This window comes from Neoarius graeffei, chromosome 8 (assembly GCF_027579695.1).
Source record: "Neoarius graeffei isolate fNeoGra1 chromosome 8, fNeoGra1.pri, whole genome shotgun sequence".
In the NCBI taxonomy this organism is placed as follows: Eukaryota; Metazoa; Chordata; class Actinopteri; order Siluriformes; family Ariidae; genus Neoarius; species Neoarius graeffei.
Window position 1 is genome coordinate 16,121,823 of NC_083576.1, and position 19,377 is coordinate 16,141,199.

Sequence of the window (19,377 nt, forward strand, 5' to 3'; positions counted from 1 at the left end):
ATTATCTCTAGCTGCTTTATCCTGTTCTACAGGGTCGCAGGCAAGCTGGAGCCTATCCCAGCTGACTACGGGCGAAAGGCGGGGTACACCCTGGACAAGTCGCCAGGTCATCACAGGGCTGACACATAGACACAGACAACCATTCACACTCACATTCACACCTACGGTCAATTTGGAGCCACCAATTAGCCTAATCTGCATGTCTTTGGACTGGGGGGGAAACCGGAGCACCCGGAGGAAACCCACGCGGACACGGGGAGAACATGCAAACTCTACACAGAAAGGCCCTCACCGGCCACGGGGCTCGAACCCAGACCTTCTTGCTGTGAGGCGACAGCGCTAACCACTACACCATCGTGCCGCCATTTTTGATAATCTTATAAATAAATCTTATTTAAAAAAAAGCTACTATGTTGGTTGTTATTGTGAACGAGCGAGTTGCCAGAGGTCCGTAACTGGGGTTTGTACCGTAGGATACGGACCCGCTCGCCAGTCAATCAGAGCGCAGGATTTGATGGAAACCGGACCACGAAAAAAATAAACAGATTTACGGTATGTCACGGTTTTGGTTCTCTTTGTCCCAGATGTAGCTCGTATGAAAAGTACAAGTAGCGTATTTCCCAGTAAACCCGTTGTGTCCATATACCGTAATATAATTCCAATATGAGTATCTGTTGGCTTATAAGAGTCTGATGTAAGATACGACGCAAACCTTGCTGGTTAAAGCCGTCACTTTATAATTCACCAATGATGCAAAATCATTTGAAAGCAAATTCAAGTTTTGGTTGAAATACAGTACCAGTCAAAAATGTGTACAGACTTTTTAATATTCAAAGATTTTTCTTTATTTTTATGAATTAGAAGTCACTTCATGTCTTGAAGTAATGACGGATGTCGTTTCTCTTAGTCTTACTTAGTTGGGCGGTTCTTGACATAATACCGTATAGATTACTCCAGTTGTGGTGTCGAATCGGGTTTTGTTAGTTGTATTTTTGTTACTTACTATTTACTGTTTGATCTCAGGTGCATTAAGAAGGCAAGAAACTCGTCCACTAATTAACGTTTGACGAGGCATGCCTGTTAATTGAAAAGCATTCCAGGTGACTCCCTCATGAAGCTCATTAAGACAATGCTAACAGTATAGAAAACGTAAATCAAGATAAACGCTGGATACTTTGAACAATCTAAAATACGAAACATATATAGAGATATATTTTTTTGTTTACCACACAATTCCAGATATGTTCCAGATGTTATTTAATAGTTTTGATGTCTTCAGTATTGTTCTACAATGTAGAAAATACAACCCCGATTCCAAAAAAGTTGGAACAAAGTACAAATTGTAAATAAAAACGGAATGCAATGATGTGGAAGTTTCAAAATTCCATCTTTTATTCAGAATAGAACATAGATGACATATCAAATGTTTAAACTGAGAAAATGTATCATTTAAAGAGAAAAATTAGGTGATTTTAAATTTCATGACAACAACACATCTCAAAAAAGTTGGGACAAGGCCATGTTTCCCACTGTGAGACATCCCCTTTTCTCTTTACAACAGTCTGTAAACGTCTGGGGACTGAGGAGACAAGTTGCTCAAGTTTAGGGATAGGAATGTTAACCCATTCTTGTCTAATGTAGGATTCTAGTTGCTCAACTGTCTTAGGTCTTTTTTGTCGTATCTTCCGTTTTATGATGCGCCAAATGTTTTCTATGGGTGAAAGATCTGGACTGCAGGCTGGCCAGTTCAGTACCCGGACCCTTCTTCTACGCAGCCATGATGCTGTAATTGATGCAGTATGTGGTTTGGCATTGTCATGTTGGAAAATGCAAGGTCTTCCCTGAAAGAGACGTCGTCTGGATGGGAGCATATGTTGCTCTAGAACCTGGATATACCTTTCAGCATTGATGGTGTCTTTCCAGATGTGTAAGCTGCCCATGCCACACGCACTAATGCAACCCCATACCATCAGAGATGCAGGCTTCTGAACTGAGCGCTGATAACAACTTGGGTCGTCCTTCTCCTCTTTAGTCCGAATGACACGGCGTCCCTGATTTCCATAAAGAACTTCAAATTTTGATTCGTCTGACCACAGAACAGTTTTCCACTTTGCCACAGTCCATTTTAAATGAGCCTTGGCCCAGAGAAGACGTCTGCGCTTCTGGATCATGTTTAGATACGGCTTCTTCTTTGAACTATAGAGTTTTAGCTGGCAACGGCGGATGGCACGGTGAATTGTGTTCACAGATAATGTTCTCTGGAAATATTCCTGAGCCCATTTTGTGATTTCCAATACAGAAGCATGCCTGTATGTGATGCAGTGCCGTCTAAGGGCCCGAAGATCACGGGCACCCAGTATGGTTTTCCGGCCTTGACCCTTACGCACAGAGATTCTTCCAGATTCTTTGAATCTTTTGATGATGATATGCACTGTAGATGATGATATGTTCAAACTCTTTGCAATTTTACACTGTCGAACTCCTTTCTGATATTGCTCCACTATTTGTCGGCGCAGAATTAGGGGGATTGGTGATCCTCTTCCCATCTTTACTTCTGAGAGCCGCTGCCACTCCAAGATGCTCTTTTTATACCCAGTCATGTTAATGACCTATTGCCAATTGACCTAATGAGTTGCAGTTTGGTCCTCCAGCTGTTCCTTTTTGTACCTTTAACTTTTCCAGCCTCTTATTGCCCCTGTCCCAACTTTTTTGAGATGTGTTGCTGTCATGAAATTTCAAAATGTCTCACTTTCGACATCTGATATGTTGTCTATGTTCTATTGTGAATACAATATCAGTTTTTGAGATTTGTAAATTATTGCATTCCGTTTTTATTTACAATTTGTACTTTGTCCCAACTTTTTTGGAATCGGGGTTGTACAAAATACAGAAAAACCTATGAATGAATGAGTGGGTGTGTCCAATTGTTTGACTGGCACTGTATATACACACACACATATACACATAAATGTATACACAGGACAAAACAGAGTGTTATGAAGCGCTTATTACAACCTTTATGGCACTTTATACCATGTCAGTGCTGGTGAAAGCTAAACGAGAGGAACAGCACAGCTGTCTATCACAGCGTCGTCAACACAGGAGTTAAAGTGAAGCAGTGCCAACAGCATTGTTTATTTATCTCTTTCTTTTTCGCTGGGAGGTGAGCATGCAGACTTGTTTTGCACAAGAACAAAGTGCACACACACACACGCACACACGCACGCTGTTTTCCCCGTCTCTCCATCTCCCCGTGGCACTTTTCTCATATAATTAATCGAACGAATACTCACGACTTCTGTGGCACCGGCTTGGTTGAGGGCTTGTTACCAGGAACGTTGCAGCGCTCTGCCAAAAGAAAGCACACAGAGACGTTAAAGCTGGTTTTTGATTAAGCCCTAGCCAAGAGCGGCTGCCTAGCATGGGGCACGGCGTTGGCCTTTTCATTTCTGAGCAATTAGCATTTGTTTTGTGACATGACTGATCGCATTTATATATATGATATGGATGGAGGTTTCGACTCACTTTGTCCATTGTATGCTGGCGTAACGTGTTGGGGGTCCTGAGAGAGAGAGAGAGAGAGAGAGAGAGAGAGAGAGAGATTATGAGCTTACTGTCCAAAGCAAAGTTACCACCACCGTCTTGACGTTTCACACACCTGGACGTGCGGTGCTGCGGATCATCACAATTCGTACTGATTGCTTGAATTGATTTTACACTAACACAATTAGAAGCATTGCACAAATCACACACTGGCGAGAGAGAGCACTGGAGAGATGACTACGCTCGTAGGCAGCACCGTTAAACCAGGAGTTATAGAGTGAGCTTTATTATTAGCCATGTCACCTCGGTTAACTCACGCCAATCAGACCATGTCCTGTTACAAGGCAAATAACAGGGGCTGGAGCACTGGCAATGAAGCATCATGGGATTTGAGTGGAACTTGAGAACACACACACACACAGACACACATACATATATATATATATATATATATATATATATATATATATATATATATATATATATATAGTAGATGACATCCTGAAGGCATGGACACAGGGACAATTGTGACACTTTGCAGCACAATAGCCCCATTATTTCATACCGGATTATCATTGCGAAAGCACAGAGATATTTCTCACAGGTAAATGATTTTTATTTAAACATAAAATCTGTCTAAGAACGGTTAATTAATCCGAAACACGCATATCAAACCAATAATATAATGACGATCCCATATGTTTAGCTTGGGTCCAAGCAATACTAAAGCATTTGTTACGCAACATGCGTTCAAATAAGGAAGGAATAAAACACTTTGGCGCACGCTGTTCTTGGAAAATAATCAACCACGGGGCAGCATGATGCTTTTACTACCACTAAGTTGATTATTTTCTCGTGCTGAAGTGTTTCATTCCTCTTACACAACAGCAATTTGCCGATAATTCCAATTTTTTTTTCCATGTCGTAGTTTTTATCCATTTATAGTTGCATGAATGTTGTTGATTGCTTGCAAAACATTTATATATCCTGTTACATTATATCAGCTATAAGCAGTGATTCCTTCGCGTTCTATTGAACTACTGAACACAATAAGACAAAAATGCCGTTTGTGACAAGGAAAGCGCAAAGTACAACATCCTGAAGACTTTCCTGTGGAGGAAAACATTTTTTGTTTGTTTGTTTGTTTGTTTCTCCTTACAGGAAACCTCAGCATATCAGCGATGGCATATTTTCTTTGTAAATAACAGCACATTTTAATCAATTTATGACTAAACTTACTCAGATTACATGGCGCGTCCACTATATCATTTCCTGTGAAATAGTTGTTTCTATAGAAACGGTAATATATTACCACAAATGCATTAATAAAAACCTGTAAAAAATACAACACTTCTGACCAATCAGATTTAAGAAGTCAGTGGTGTTGTACTGGAAATAACTTTAATTATTCTATCCGCATTCACTGGATATGAGCAATCGTGTGCTCTGATTGGCTACTCTACTACTAGGATATCAGCTCATATACTGTGAGTAGGGCGGCACGGTGGTGTAGTGGTTAGCGCTGTTGCCTCACAGCAAGAAGGTCCGGGTTCGAGCCCCGTGGCCGGCGAGGGCCTTTCTGTGCAGAGTTTGCATGTTCTCCCCGTGTCCGCGTGGGTTTTCTCCGGGTGCTCCGGTTTCCCCCACAGTCCAAAGACATGCAGGTTAGGTTAACTGGTGACTCTAAATTGACCGTGAGTGTGAATGTGAGTGTGAATGGTTGTCTGTGTCTATGTGTCAGCCCTGTATTGACCTGGCGACTTGTCCAGGGTGTACCCCGCCTTTCGCCCGTAGTCAGCTGGGATAGGCTCCAGCTTGCCTGCGACCCTGTAGAAGGATAAAGCGGCTAGAGATAATGAGATGAGATGAGATACTGTGAGTAGAGAAAAACAAAATGGCGGAGCGTGTTGCTGAACCAACCGAGGACGAAATAAAACTCTCCTCCAAAACAAATCCCCAAAAAATACAAAAAAAAAAAGCAACGAAATATGGAATGAAAGTATTTGATGTATTGGTAAGAACGTATCTTTTTTATTTTTCAAGAATTATTATTATAGCGGGCGGCACGGTGGTGTAGTGGTTAGCGCTGTCACCTCACAGCAAGAAGGTCCGGGTTCGAGCCCCGTGGCCGGCGAGGGCCTTTCTGTGCGGCGTTTGCATGTTCTCCCCGTGTCCGCGTGGGTTTCCTCCGGGTGCTCCGGTTTCCCCCACAGTCCAAAGACATGCAGGTTAGGTTAACTGGTGACTCTAAATTGACCGTGAATGTGAGTGTGAATGGTTGTCTGTGTCTATGTGTCAGCCCTGTGATGACCTGGCGACTTGTCCAGGGTGTACCCCGCCTTTCGCCCGTAGTCAGCTGGGATAGGCTCCAGCTTGCCTGCGACCCTGTAGAACAGGATAAAGCGGCTAGAGATAATGAGATGAGATGAGATATTATTATAGCATTTTTTCACAAATTGCTCCTGTCATTTCAATGGTTTGTTTACTCACTGAAATGTCCAAGATAGAATTAAATAAACGTCTAAAGCTATTCTATACCTCGGCACGACAGTAAGATGGCACTTTGTACAAAAAAAACAACACTAAAGTCAATTCGTGCAGCCACTGATATGTTTTTAAGAAGTCCGTCTGAGCGGAAATTAATTTGTTGGACGTTTTGTGTAAAGGTTTTATTGATCAAATTTGCAAAAAATAAAAATAATACAAATAAAAATGCTCCGTTTCTCAAAATCCAGTGAATGTGGATAGAATAAAACAGTTATTCCACTCAATCTCGTCGTACATGGCTAACAGCCGACTTGGCGCTCAGGTCGTGGATTAATTGTTCATTATATTTCAGAGATTATCTTGAAGTCTTTGAGGTAAACCTTTAACGTTATATCTTTGCTTAGTAAGAACAAAACAAAATGCATGTGTATTACTGGCATTTTTTATTTACACTTCCACTTCCACTTCCTATAAGGAGGCATGGAAAAAGAAAAAAAAAGTCGGTTCCCATATGGTTTATTCATATTTAAAATATAGATATAGGTCAATGAGACGTTCATTGCCTCACAGTGAACAGAGCACAAATGCACCACGAAGACTGGCTCTATTCCAATCAGGAATGATGCACGCGGCAAGAGATTTAACTCAGTGATGATGTCGACGTGAAGCAAAGCCAAAACCTCTTCTCAGTGTAAAAGCCTTTCCAAACCACAGTGCCTCAGCCAATACTTCTGTCAAATCATCTCAGTGACGCCTCTTTGGCCCCCAGGCCCCTGACGCCATCTCTGGATGCTTGTCGGATGACATCAGAGGGCAAAGTACCGGTAGGTGGTACTACCAGGTGGTAGGTAGGACAACAGCCAAGGGTTGGAATGGAATAAAAACTTAATCAAACGGTTCTCGAACACTTCCTGAGTGAGGGAAGTGAACTGTCTTAAAAATGTTTTATGAACGTTTATGCTGGACAGCTCAGAAAGTAGAAGATTTTCATTTCGTTCCAACTGTAGAGACGCCACCTAGAGAGGCAGCATTGTTGGGCAGCATTTATAAGCTGTCCAAGTTGGACGGCAGCTGGCCTTTGGGGTGCATTATTTTGGACAAATGTGAGGGTAGTTTTGGATGTATCTTTCATGAAAGCCTGCTTCTATGAACGGTTTAAGAAACAAACTGTCTCACTGATAGACGAGATGTGTACACGGCAAACATTAATTATCCATAACCGCATATCCTGTGCAGGGTCGCGGGCAAGCTGGAGCCTATCCCAGCTGACTATGGGCGAGAGGCGGGGTGCACCCTGGACAAGTCGCCAGATCATCGCAGGGCTGACACATAGGCCAAGTTTACATTAGACCGTATCTGTCTCGTTTTCTTCGCGGATGCACTGTCCATTTACATTAAAACGCCTGGAAACGCCGGGAAACGGGAATCCGCCAGGGTCCACGTATTCAATCCAGATCGTGTCTGGTCCGGTGCTGTGTAAACATTGAGAATACACGGATACACTGTGCTGAGCTCTAGCTGGCGTCGTCATTGGACAACGTCACTGTGACATCCACCTTCCTGATTCGCTGGCGTTGGTCATGTGACGTGACTGCTGAAAAACGGCGCGGACTTCCGCCTTGTATCACCTTTCATTAAAGAGTATAAAAGTATGAAAATACTGCAAATACTGCCCATTGTGTAGTTATGATTGTCTTTAGGCTTGCCATCCTTCCACTTGCAAGTGGTAAGTGATATGCGCTGGGATCACACACACAGCGGCTCAGTCCCGAATCACTGCTCGTGCGCTTCACTCGCGCGCTCTGTGAGCTGTGCAGGGCCGGAGTGCGCACCCTCCAGAGGGCACTCGCTGTTCAGGGCGGAGTGATTTGGAGCGCAGGATGCCTGCGGAGCCGAGCGTATCCGTGTATTGGTGTTGCTGTGTGCACGCGAATCGTGTATTGGTGTTGCTGTGTGCACGCTAATCGTTTTAAAAACGTTAATCTGATGATCCGCTGATACGGTCTAATGTAAACCCCACCATAGAGACACACAACCATTCACACTCACAGTCAATTTAGAGCCACCAATTAGCCTAACCTGCATGTCTTTGGACTGTCGGGGAAACCGGAGCACCCGGAGGAAACCCACGCAGACACGGCGAGAACATACAAACTCCACACAGAAAGGCCCTCGTCAGCCACGGGGCTCGAACCCAGAACCTTCTTGCTATGAGGCGACAGTGCTAACCACTCCACCACCATGCCACCCCTAAACGCTAATATCTTCTCAGCTCAAAATATCTTCACTACAAGCCAATCAATCAATCTAATACAGTACTTCTTATTAAACTATTAGTATAAAATCTCGTTTTTTTATTACTATTCAACTTTTTTGAACAAATTTTCACATTTTTAAAGTAATATTATGAAGTGAATTTCACTTCCTTGAAACATCTTTCTGAAGCACTGATTAAAACATTAACCGTTTCACGTATCATTAACAATTTAATGCTTAACCATCGTTTGTGAATGTCTGAATCTATTTGTTTAGAAGTTGTTGATTAATTTTCTGGAACAGCAGCTCTGATCGTAGTTTCGGCTGGAACTAACTAAGCAGCTAACTAGTTCCTCAGACATTCCAAAATATTGCTGTAATTGTATAACTGAATATAAATACAAGGCTCTTTTATGCAGCAGCAGTAAATCTATAATTTACACACACGCACACAAATATGCACATATATAGCGTTCTCTTAAAACTCTGAATATAGTCTAGTCAGGTTTTCATGTTAATTATATACTATGATTTATACGTTATGATTTTACTAGGTATTCTGGTTTTTGTTTAATCCCGTCTTTCTACAGGCATTTTAGTGTTAAGCGTTTCTGAATGTGCTCGATGTAAGAAAAGAGCGCGATATTAAATGTGGTAAATAAATAAATATATATATATATCCGTGCTACATCTGGGACATGGAGAACCAAAACTGTGACATCAACAGAGGTTGCGCAAAGATATGAAGTTTATCTTCGAGTGGTCAACATATTGACGAGTGAATGAAGTGAACGAGTATACACACGCTGTATAGAATATAGACACGTTCACAGAGTACCTAAATTTATCAAAACAATTCATCAATTTATTCACAACAGACATATAGAGATTTATGTCACGGTTTTGGTTCTCCATGTCCTGGATGTAGGTTGTATGAAAAATACAAGTGGTGTACTTCCCAGTAAAACACTCGCGTCTATGTAATATTTAAATAATATTGGTTGGCGTTGAGTGGTCTCATCTCATCTCATTATCTCTAGCCGCTTTATCCTTCTACAGGGTCGCAGGCAAGCTGGAGCCTATCCCAGCTGACTACGGGTGAAAGGCGGGGTACACCCTGGACAAGTCGCCAGGTCATCACAGGGCTGACACATAGACACAGACAACCATTCACACTCACAATCACACCTACGCTCAATTTAGAGTCACCAGTTAACCTAACCTGCATGTCTTTGGACTGTGGGGGAAACCGGAGCACCCGGAGGAAACCCACGCGGACACGGGGAGAACATGCAAACTCCGCACAGAAAGGCCCTCGCTGGCCCCGGGGCTCGAACCCAGGACCTTCTTGCTGTGAGGCAACAGCGCTAACCACTACACCACCGTGCCACCCCGCGTTGAGTGGTATATCAGATATATTGCATGATACTGAACGAGTCGAAGAAAAAAGCCAGCCAATATTATTATTATTGTACATGCACATTCCTTTCGGGTGTTCAATGTGTTTTTCTCTTTCAAAATTCTCTCAAAATCTTCCGTATTTAACAAAGCGAACCTGGCGGCCATGTTTGTTTACAAACTGTCCAAGTTGCTCGCCAGCGCGGAAGTTTTACGTCTCTGACATGTGACATCATGTTGTCTTGACAACCATGCAATATCGTAAACCATATTCAGCACTCATTCTCCATTGACTAGAGTGACGTAATACATGTAGGATAAGCGATATGCTAACAATATTGCATGCTATCGAACCAAATGAATTAAGCCCGCTAGTAGGGAATAGAACATGTTTTTATTCCTGTATGTGTAATAATTCCTGATATTTCACTCTGATGACGTCACTCCCAGTGTTTTCCCGCTGACTTGACGTACGTTGTCAAAATGGCGAACCGGTTCAAAATTTAAATTATTCTGATTGGCTTGCATTTCTTTGTGAATGTGTCCACATAATATAAAGAACATTACACAGTGCCATGAAGATATGAAGTTTATCTTCTCGTGTTGAAAATATTTTCACTTGTTCGCTTCGCTCACTCGTGAATATATTCACCACTCGATGATAAACTTCATAATATACAGTATACAGTGGTGCTTGAAAGTTTGTGAACCCTTTAGAATTTTCTATATTTCTGCATAAATATGACATCATCAGATTTTCACACAAGTCCTAAAAGTAGATCAAGAGAACCCAGTTAAACAAATGAGACAAAAATATTATACTTGGTCATTTATTTATTGAGGAAAATGATCCAATATTACATATCTGTGAGTGGCAAAAGTATGTGAACCTCTAGGATTAGCAGTTAATTTGAAGGTGAAGTTAGAGTCAGGTGTTTTCAATCAATGGGATGACAATCAGGTGTGAGTGGGTGCCCTGTTTTATTTAAAGAACAGGGATCTATCAAAGTCTGATCTTCACAAGACATGTTTGTGGAAGTGTATCATGGCACGAACTAAGGAGATTTCTGAGGTCCTCAGAAAAAGTGTTGTTGATGCTCATCAGGCTGGAAAAGGTTACAAAACCATCTCTAAAGGAATTTAGACTCCACCAATCCACAGTCAGACAGATTGTGTACAAATGGAGGAAATTCAAGACCATTGTTACCCTCCCCAGGAGTGGTTGACCAACAAAGCTCGACCAAGAGCAAGGCGTGTAATAGTCGGCGAGGTCACAAAGCACCCCAGGGTAACTTCTAAGCAACTGAAGGCCTCTCTCACATTGGCTAATGTTAATGTTCATGAGTCCACCATCAGGAGAACATTGAACAACAATGGTGTGCATGGCAGGGTTGCAAGGAGAAAGCCACTGCTCTCCAAAAAGAACATTGCTGCTCGTCTGCAGTTTGCTAAAGATCACGTAGACAAATCAGAAGGCTACTGGAAAAATGTTTTGTGGATGGATGAAACCAAAATAGAACTTTTTGGTTGAAATGAGAAGCGTTATGTTTGGAGAAAGGAAAACACTGCATTCCAGCATAAGAACCTTATCCCATCTGTGAAACATGGTGGTGGTAGTATCATGGTTTGGGCCTGTTTTGCTGCATCTGGGCCAGGACGGCTTGCCATCATTGATGGAACAAGGAATTCTGACTTATAGCAGTGAATTCTAAAGGAAATTGTCAGGACATCTGTCCATGAACTGAATCTCAAGAGAAGGTGGGTCATGCAGCAAGACAACGACCCTAAGCACACAAGTCGTTCTACCAAAGAATGGTTAAAGAAGAGTAAAGTGAATGTTTTGGAATGGCCAAGTCAAAGTCCTGACCTTAATCCAATCGAAATGTTGTGGAAGGACCTGAAGCGAGCAGTTCATGTGAGGACACCCATCAACATCCAAGAGTTGAAGCTGTTCTGTACGGAGGAATGGGCTAAAATTCCTCCAAGCCGGTGTGCAGAACTGATCAACAGTTACTGCAAACGTTTAATCGCAGTTATTGCTGCACAAGGGGGTCACACCAGATACTGAAAGCAAAGGTTCACATACTTTTGCCACCCACAGATATGTAATATTGGATCATTTTCCTCAATAAATAAATGACCAAGTATAATATTTTTGTCTCATTTGTTTAACTGGGGTTCTCTTTATCTACTTTTAGGACTTGTGTGAAAATCTGATGATGTTTTAGGTCATATTTATGCAGAAATATAGAAAATTCTAAAGGGGTCACAGACTTTCAACTTTCAAGCACCACTGTGTGAGTATATATATATATAAATTTTAGTGTATGTGTTTCTGTAGTAAACTACATATTTACTGCTGCGTAAAAGTTAAGCTATCATAAGTTATCATTCCCCAAGATTTACACCAGTCCTTCTAAAATAAAGGTTTAAACAGCATATAGTACAACTTAAAAATATACATTTAAAAGTCTATTGTGAAAAAAATATATATATTTAGCATATGTAAAGAATGCTAAAAAGTGCAGGGGTGGAGATAGCATTAATATTTTACATAAAAATGCAGGTGTGTGTGTGTGTTTGTCTCACTATCCTTGTGAGGACCGTTAACCTTGTCGTAGAATATTAGTTGCCTTGCAGGCAACTCTGACACCATTCCTTGGACCTCTCCCTCATGCCATACACACATCGGGCAATTAGCAGAACAGACGAAGTTTCCTTGACCATCCGAATTCCCCACAAGGATCGAAATTTCTACACACACCACCCACACGCACATGTTTTTAAATACTACTGAGGACCCAAATGTCCCCACAAGGGGGACATTTGGTCCTCAGTAGTATTTAAAAACATGTGCGTGTGGGTGTGTGTGTAGAAATGTGTCACCTTGTTAGGAATGGGAAACTTCGTCTGTTCTGCTTTGCCCGGTGTGTGTATGGCAGTGAGGGGAGGAGGCCAGGAATGGGTCATTTCCTGCAAGGCAACAATATTCACACAGGTTAACTTTCTTAATTACACACACACACACACACACACACACACACAAACACACACACACACACTGTTTGCATGTCTTAAATATCAACATCAGCATGAAATACCTACAGAGATGGAGGCAGAAGAATCCTGTAATTACTGCTGTGCATAAGCAAATAGAAATTCATCCATATTCATGCGTGAGATGAAAAAGCATTGCGTGTAATCAGCTCCTTAAGCTTCTGTGTAATTGTACACTGCATGTTTCTCGCTCTCAAAGATTGTCTTTCATGTGGCCTTTTTTGATTGATTCCAGATTCTATGTGCACACATGCATGCGTCTGTGTGTGTGTGTGTGTGTGTGTGTGTGTATGTGTGTGTGTCCAGGTCTGGTTTGATAGAGTAACTTGTCATAAAGCAGACTACAGAGAGTAGAGAACAGCTTGCGTGCTTCTGTATTTGTGTGTCTGCGGAATTAGTCTTATCTGAGTCAATGTGCATATCGTTTTCTGTGTGTGTGTGTGTGTGTGTGTGTGTGTGTGGTGGGGTTGCAGGTGTGGGTAGCTGCCCACAGGTCCAACTGATTGTGTTTGAGCTAACGTTAAGCATTTCAAGCACACATTTTCCTCTCTTATCCCTCAACCAAGCGTGCTCACACACAGGTTTGTCTTACCATCCTTATGAGGACCTTCTGTTGATATAATTATTAATGGAGCTAATTAATACTATGCCTACTCTTAGTCCAGGTCCAACACGAACCTTAATTCAAACAAACAACACAGTTTCCTTTACGGGGACCAGACAAATGTCCCCACAAAACATATATTTCTATCACTGGTCCTCACAGAGCTATAAACTTTGCAAGTCCGTTTGTCGCCATTGTTATGTAAGGTTAAAGTTTGATGAAAGTTTTCTGATCATAAAGATGACCAACACTTGAACATGCAATGTTTTTTTTTTTTTAAATATACTGATGTACAAGTAACCTGGAAAATGTTCGGCAAGATTAAAAAACAAACAAAACAAAAAAAAAACCCAACAACAATTGAAGTCATGTTCTCAACACAAGTGTATTAAGTGGGTGAAAAAACACCCATTTGGAAAACTGACTTCCTGCCCAGAATGCTTGTTTGTGTTTGGACAACACAACTTCCACTTCTTGTTAGTCATTTTGTAGACAATCTACTCAATAGGCCCTCACAGACCCTGGGGACGGAGCTTTGTAAATCTTACAAACCTTCGACAACATTACAGATCTTATCCAGAGCGATATAAAACATATCCAGAGCAGTCTGGGGTTAGATGCCTTCCTGAAGTGCACTTCAGTCATTCCTGCTGGTCTGGGGAATTGAACCAGCAACCTTTTGGTCCAAAAGCTGCTTCTCCAACCATGACTTCCCACTGACTTATATATATATATATATATATATATGGCGGCACGGTGGTGTAGTGGTTAGCGCTGTCGCCTCACAGCAAGAAGGTCCGGGTTCAAGCCCCGTGGCCGGTGAGGGCCTTTCTGTGTGGAGTTTGCATGTTCTCCCCGTGTCCGCGTGGGTTTCCTCCGGGTGCTCCGGTTTCCCCCACAGTCCAAAGACATGCAGGTTAGGTTAACTGGTGACTCTAAATTGACCGTAGGTGTGAATGTGAGTGTGAATGGTTGTCTGTGTCTATGTGTCAGCCCTGTGATGACCTGGCGACTTGTCCAGGGTGTACCCCGCCTTTCACCCGTAGTCAGCTGGGATAGGCTGCAGCTTGCCTGCAACCCTGTAGAACAGGATAAAGCAGCTAGAGATAATGAGATGATATATATATATATATATTTTTTGAGTTTTTACAGGATCTCAAACATCAGGTGTGTAGAATAGTCTAATTTTATTTTTCTTTCCTAATAGTGTCATAATTTTGTGCTACTTCCCTAGTTGTAGACCTGATACTTGTAATTTATAATTTCAATTTGTTTGTCAGACAATAATATTTTTAATGCTACCGTAACTCCAGAAGTAGCTTGTCTACTGTAAAAGCGCTAACATGTGTATATTACTATTACATTGAAGAGGAAAAATATACAGTAATTTGTTTTTTACTGGCGGCATGGTGGTGTAGTGGTTAGCACTGTTGCCTCACAGCAAGAAGGTCCTGGGTTTGAGTCCAGAGGCCGGTGAGGGCCTTTCTGTGTGGAGTTTGCACGCTCTTCACATGGGTTTCCTCCAAAGACATGCAGGTTAGGCTAATTGGTGGCTCTAAATTGACTGTAGGTGTGAGTGTGAATGGTTGTCTGTGTCTATGTGTCAGCCCTGTGATGACCTGGCGACTTGTCCAGGGTGTACCCCGCCTTTCGCCCGTAGTCAGCTGGGATAGGCTCCAGCTTGCCTGCAACCCTGTAGGACAGGATAAGCGGCTACAGATGATGGATGGATGGATGGATGGATGGATGGCTGGCTGGCTGGCTTTTACCAGTACTTCACTGTATAATTTGTAGTATGTAGCAGAGAGAGAATTTCTTAGAGTCTGGAAAATACTGTGACGAGAACATAAACATGAAAAAGCTCATATTAAAATGATGTTGGATTCCATTGGTGATACAAACAACAGTGAATAGCACCTCTTATCTGCTCGTAGCTACGCTGTTCTTTCTGCTCGTACGTCATTTTTACCTAAAGAAGTCATAAGCTTAGGAATATCCCAGGTTACACCAGAGTATTTTGGACTAACAGTAGTGTATTCGAGGAAAAAAAAGAAAAAAAACCCACACAATTTCATTCGTCTGAGCTGCAGTGGGGGTCTAGCCTTTTTTTGTTTGTTTTTTTATTGGCGAAGCTTTCATTTGTAAATGAATCAGATTAAGTGCGGCAGAGCGTGGTCCTCGAAGCCAAACGCATGCATGCAGTGTTTAATCTCACTTCTTTCAGACAGCAAGACTTTCTTTGGATCCAAAAAAATCTGTTTTTGTGCACAAAGATTTCAAGTCCTCATGTGGTGGTAAACGACTGGAGATTTACCGAATTGCAATATAAAGTTATGTCATTTTATTTTATTCCCATGTACTTTTACACAAATTTGGAACAATTCACACAAATCAATGCATGTGAAGCTTTATCAAGGTTAAGTGTCAGGGTTAGGGCATAACCCACTTAGTCCAACCTTCACCTGCCAACTTTGTGAGACGAGGTTATATTTTCACAGCCGTCTGTTTGTTTCCAATGTAACTCAAAAAGTAGTGAATGGATTTGGATGAAATTTGGTGGACAGCTTTAGTATTATCCAGTCTTCAAGTGATTTGATTTTAACAGTGATAACCTATGGCTTGACGGAGGTATGCACTCTACCGTGTCTCCTTCTAGTGTTATTAACTTTTAACATGCATTTCTCATGAAATAAGTTAATTTTATTTCCATTTTCTTACATCAGAAAGGGTTGTAATAGTGAAAGTAAGACGTTTATGGACCTCTTTATTGACATATTAGGGGTCAGTGAAGGTCTTAAGTCTTAAAATATGTACTTAGGTACCTTTTTATCATCCATCCATTATTCATAACTGCTTATCCTGTGCAGGGTCGCGGGCAAGCTGGAGCCTATCCCAGCTGACTATGGCTGAGAGGCGGGATACACCCTGGACAAGTCGCTAAATCATCGCAGGGCTGACACATAGAGACAAACAACCATTCACACTCACATTCACACCTACGGCCAATTTAGAGCTACCAATTAACTGAACCTGCATGTCTTTGGACTGTGGAGGAAACCAGAACACCTGGAGGAAACCCACACAGACACGGGGAGAACATGCAAACTCCACATAGAAAGGCCCCTGTCATCCACTGGGCTTGAACCCAGGACCTTCTTGCTGTGAGGCGACAGTGCTAACCATGCCCTTTTTATCATTATTTATTTATAGCATAACATTATGTTTTAATTTGGTATAACTGCACAGCTCAGACAGTAATTGCAGCTGTGACATAAGTGATAGGTTTATCCTGTTTAAACACGCTCGTTCTAATACATTATTATTGGTTCTATATTACAGCTCATCCAAAGGGACATGTATGACAGAACACTGCATGAACATTGATGTGGTGAAGATTTTTTGTAGCTTTTTTTTGTCTCATTAACTTCAAGAGAGAGAACCCAGGTAATAACAAGAACAGACTTATCTCATGGACGTTCCGTAGCATGAAATGCAAATCTAAACAGTAAAAAAAAAAAAAGCACAATATGTCACTCAGTAATGAATTAAGAAGAGTGCTCTGAGATCACAATATCCCCCGCTGGCAACTAGGCCATAACTCTGGTAAAATGCGACTGAATTGAACGAAATTGCAATATGCATATTACCGACATATAACAAAGAATCCTGCCAAGTTTTGTGAAATTCCTACAAAAATTGTGAGAGAAGTTGATTTCAGAAGGTGAGTACCCTTCCTGGGATGGACGGACGGACATCGCAATGATATAATCCCCCTTTGGGCCTTTTGGCCAGTGGAGGATAATAAAAATGGTGAGGGAAGTTGATTTCAGAAAGCAAGCACATCTTGATGAAATTGCCAAAGTACAAGTTTGTTAATAATCGAGGGCATAACTCTGGGAAAATCTGCCCAAATTAAACAAAATTTCAATCTGCGTGTAACTGTCATATAACAAAGCCTTTTACCAAGTTTGGTTCAATTCCTCCACAAATTGTGAGAGGAGTTGATTTCAGAAGAACCTACACCCTCATGAAATTCTCAAAGTTATTTAATCAAGGGTCAAAACTCTGGGAAAATTTTCACAAATGAAATAAAATCGCAATATGCGTATTACTGACATATAACAAGGCCTTTTGCCGAACTTTGAGAAAGACGTCCAAAAATTGTGAGAGGAGTTGATGTCAGAAGGCGAGCACACCTTCATGAAACTGTGAAAGTACAAGGATGTTAACTGAGGGCTGTAACTCTGGTACAATGTGACTGAATTAAATAAAATAATAATATGCATACTACTGACATATAACAATGTCTTTTGCCAAGTGTCATGAAATTCCTCCAAAAATTGTGAGAGGAGTTGATTTCAGAAGGAAAACAAACTCTCATGAAATTGTCAAAGTATAATTTTGTTAATCAAGGGCTGTAACTCTGGTAAAACGTGACCCAATTTAACGAAATTAAAATATGCGTATTACCGACATATAACAAAGAATCCTGCCAAGTTTGGTGAAATTCGTCCAAAAATTGTGAGAGGAGTTGATTTCAGAAGGTGAGCATGCTTCCCGGGACGGACGGATGGACGGACAGAAATCGCCATGACATAATCCCTCTTCGGGCCTTTCAGCCAGCAGGGGATAAAAATCGCATTAGTAACTGAATTAGAAATTCTCAAGAAATTCGAGATTTTCTGTGGAATAAGAAGAATAACACACTTGAGACCATGCTGTTATATGAAAATAATCCATATTATTATACATACCGTACAGGACACTTTTTCGATGGAATAAAAACATGCATTCTATTCCTTTCTTGCAGGTTTCATTCATTTGGTTTGATAGCATGCAATATTGTTAGCGTATTGCTTATCCTACTTGTATTACGTCACTCTACCCAATGGAAAATGAGCGTTGAATATGATTTATGATATTGCATGGTTGTCAAGACAACATGACGTTGACAGCGACTGGGACAATTTGTAAACAAACATGGCCGCTAGGTTTGCTTCGTTAAATACGGAAGATTTTGAGAGAATTTTGAAAGAGAAAGATGCGTTGAACACCCAAAAGGAATGTGTACGGTATGTACAACAACTTTTTCTTTTTCTTTTATATATTAATGATCTTAAATCAGTTTGTTCATGTGAACTGTTTTTATTTGCTGATGATTCTGCACTAGTGTTTTCACACAAGGACAAGCTCACTGTTGAATCAACCTTAAGTGTTGAGCTTTTAAAAGTCAGCCATTGGCTATCATTTAAAGGAACAGTCCACCGTACTTCCATAATGAAATATGCTCTTATCTGAATTGAGACGAGCTGCTCCGTACCTCTCCGAGCTCTGCGCGACCTCCCAGTCAGTCAGACGCAGTCAGACGTGCTGTCACTCCTGTTAGCAATGTAGCTAGGCTCAGTATGGCCAACGGTATTTTTTGGGGCTGTAGTTAGATGCGACCAAACTCTTCCGCGTTTTTCCTGTTTACATAGGTTTATATGACCAGTGATATGAAACAAGTTCAGTTACACAAATTGAAACGTAGTGATTTTCTATGCTATGGAAAGTCCGCACTATAATGACAGGCGTACTAACACCTTCTGCGCGCTTCGGCAGCGCATTGATACGGAGCTCAGATATCAATGCGCTGCCGAAGCGTGCAGAAGGTGTTAGTACGCCTGTCATTATAGTGCAGACTTTCCATAGCATAGAAAATCGCTACGTTTCAATTTGTGTAACTGAACTTGTTTCATGTCACTGGTCATATAAACCTATGTAAACAGGAAAAACGCGGAAGAGTTTGGTCGCATCTAACTACAGCCCCAAAAAATACCGTTGGCCATCCTGAGCCTAGCTACATTGCTAACAGGAGTGACAGCGCGTCTGACTGACTGGGAGGTCGCGCAAAGCTCGGGGAGGTACGGAGCAGCTCGTCTCAATTCAGATAAGAGCATATTTCATTATGGAAGTACGGTGGACTGTTCCTTTAATAGATTATCTCTTCATATAGGAAAAACTGAATCCATCTTGTTTGGGTCTAGAGTTAA

At 41.5% G+C, this 19,377-nt stretch overlaps 1 protein-coding gene across 3 annotated transcripts in view; it reads right to left on the reverse strand.

The window, feature by feature from the left end:
* Positions 1–19,377, reverse strand: part of aff2 (AF4/FMR2 family, member 2) — a 601,714-nt gene that overhangs the window by 234,130 nt on the left and 348,207 nt on the right. For all 3 annotated transcript variants that reach the window (XM_060927383.1, XM_060927382.1, XM_060927380.1), the window contains 3 exons: positions 12,571–12,657; positions 3,526–3,562; positions 3,294–3,348 (listed from right to left, as the gene is read on the reverse strand). In XM_060927383.1, the coding sequence (XP_060783366.1) occupies positions 3,294–3,348; positions 3,526–3,562; positions 12,571–12,657 (179 nt within the window). The remainder of the gene's footprint in view (positions 1–3,293; positions 3,349–3,525; positions 3,563–12,570; positions 12,658–19,377) is intronic.